This window comes from Elgaria multicarinata, chromosome 18 (genome assembly GCF_023053635.1).
Source record: "Elgaria multicarinata webbii isolate HBS135686 ecotype San Diego chromosome 18, rElgMul1.1.pri, whole genome shotgun sequence".
Taxonomy (NCBI): domain Eukaryota; kingdom Metazoa; phylum Chordata; class Lepidosauria; order Squamata; family Anguidae; genus Elgaria; species Elgaria multicarinata.
Window position 1 is genome coordinate 13,220,583 of NC_086188.1, and position 693 is coordinate 13,221,275.

The window sequence follows — 693 nt, forward strand, 5'->3', positions numbered from 1 at the left end:
CTATAGACAGTTCACTTTCTGTTCATGTCCAACGAGAGCAAAGAAGTGAGAGGAGGTTTTTGTCTCATTTCCCCATCTGAATGAACCACTGTGACACTGGCTTGCAGTCCACACACAGCAGTAATAAGCCGCTTCATCTTCCACCTGGGCCCCCGTAATGGTTAGAGACATCACATTCCCCGACCTGGAGCCAGAGAAACGGGCTGGGACATCAGAAGGTCTGGTGCTAGCGGTATACATCATTCTCCGAGGTTTACTTCCTGGTTTCTTCTGGGCCCACCAAGGGTAATTGCCATCACCAAGGTTTCCACTATCGAATCTGCAAGACATGGTGACCGTCCCACCCAGAGCCACGAATTCTGGGTCCTTCAGGGTCTGCAGCTGCTGGACACTGGGACCTGGAAGAGAACATGGAAGGGAATAGCTTATTAAACCTATTAACAATGGAGCAACACCAGACCTTTGCAAAGCTCTGGATTTTAGACAAATTCACTCAAGTACAACGAATGCATCCCTTCTTCCAAATGAATTCCCCTCACCAATGGAGAGGAGGAGTGTGAAGAGAAGCAGAGTCTGGGCCATTGTAGGGATAGTGGATAGATTGATGTTCCTCAAGTAGAAGGATCTCCCGTTGGCTTCCTCCCAGTCTCTCTTAAATCCCCAGGGGTCAAGAGAGCACCCCCTGCATGCAAA

General features: G+C 49.4%; 1 gene segment (V, D, J or C); it reads right to left on the reverse strand.

Moving 5' to 3' along the window:
* LOC134410836 (immunoglobulin lambda variable 2-18-like) lies at window positions 1–693 on the reverse strand. The segment is given in 2 exon segments: window positions 1–398; window positions 540–693. Coding segments are annotated over 2 exon segments (441 nt in total).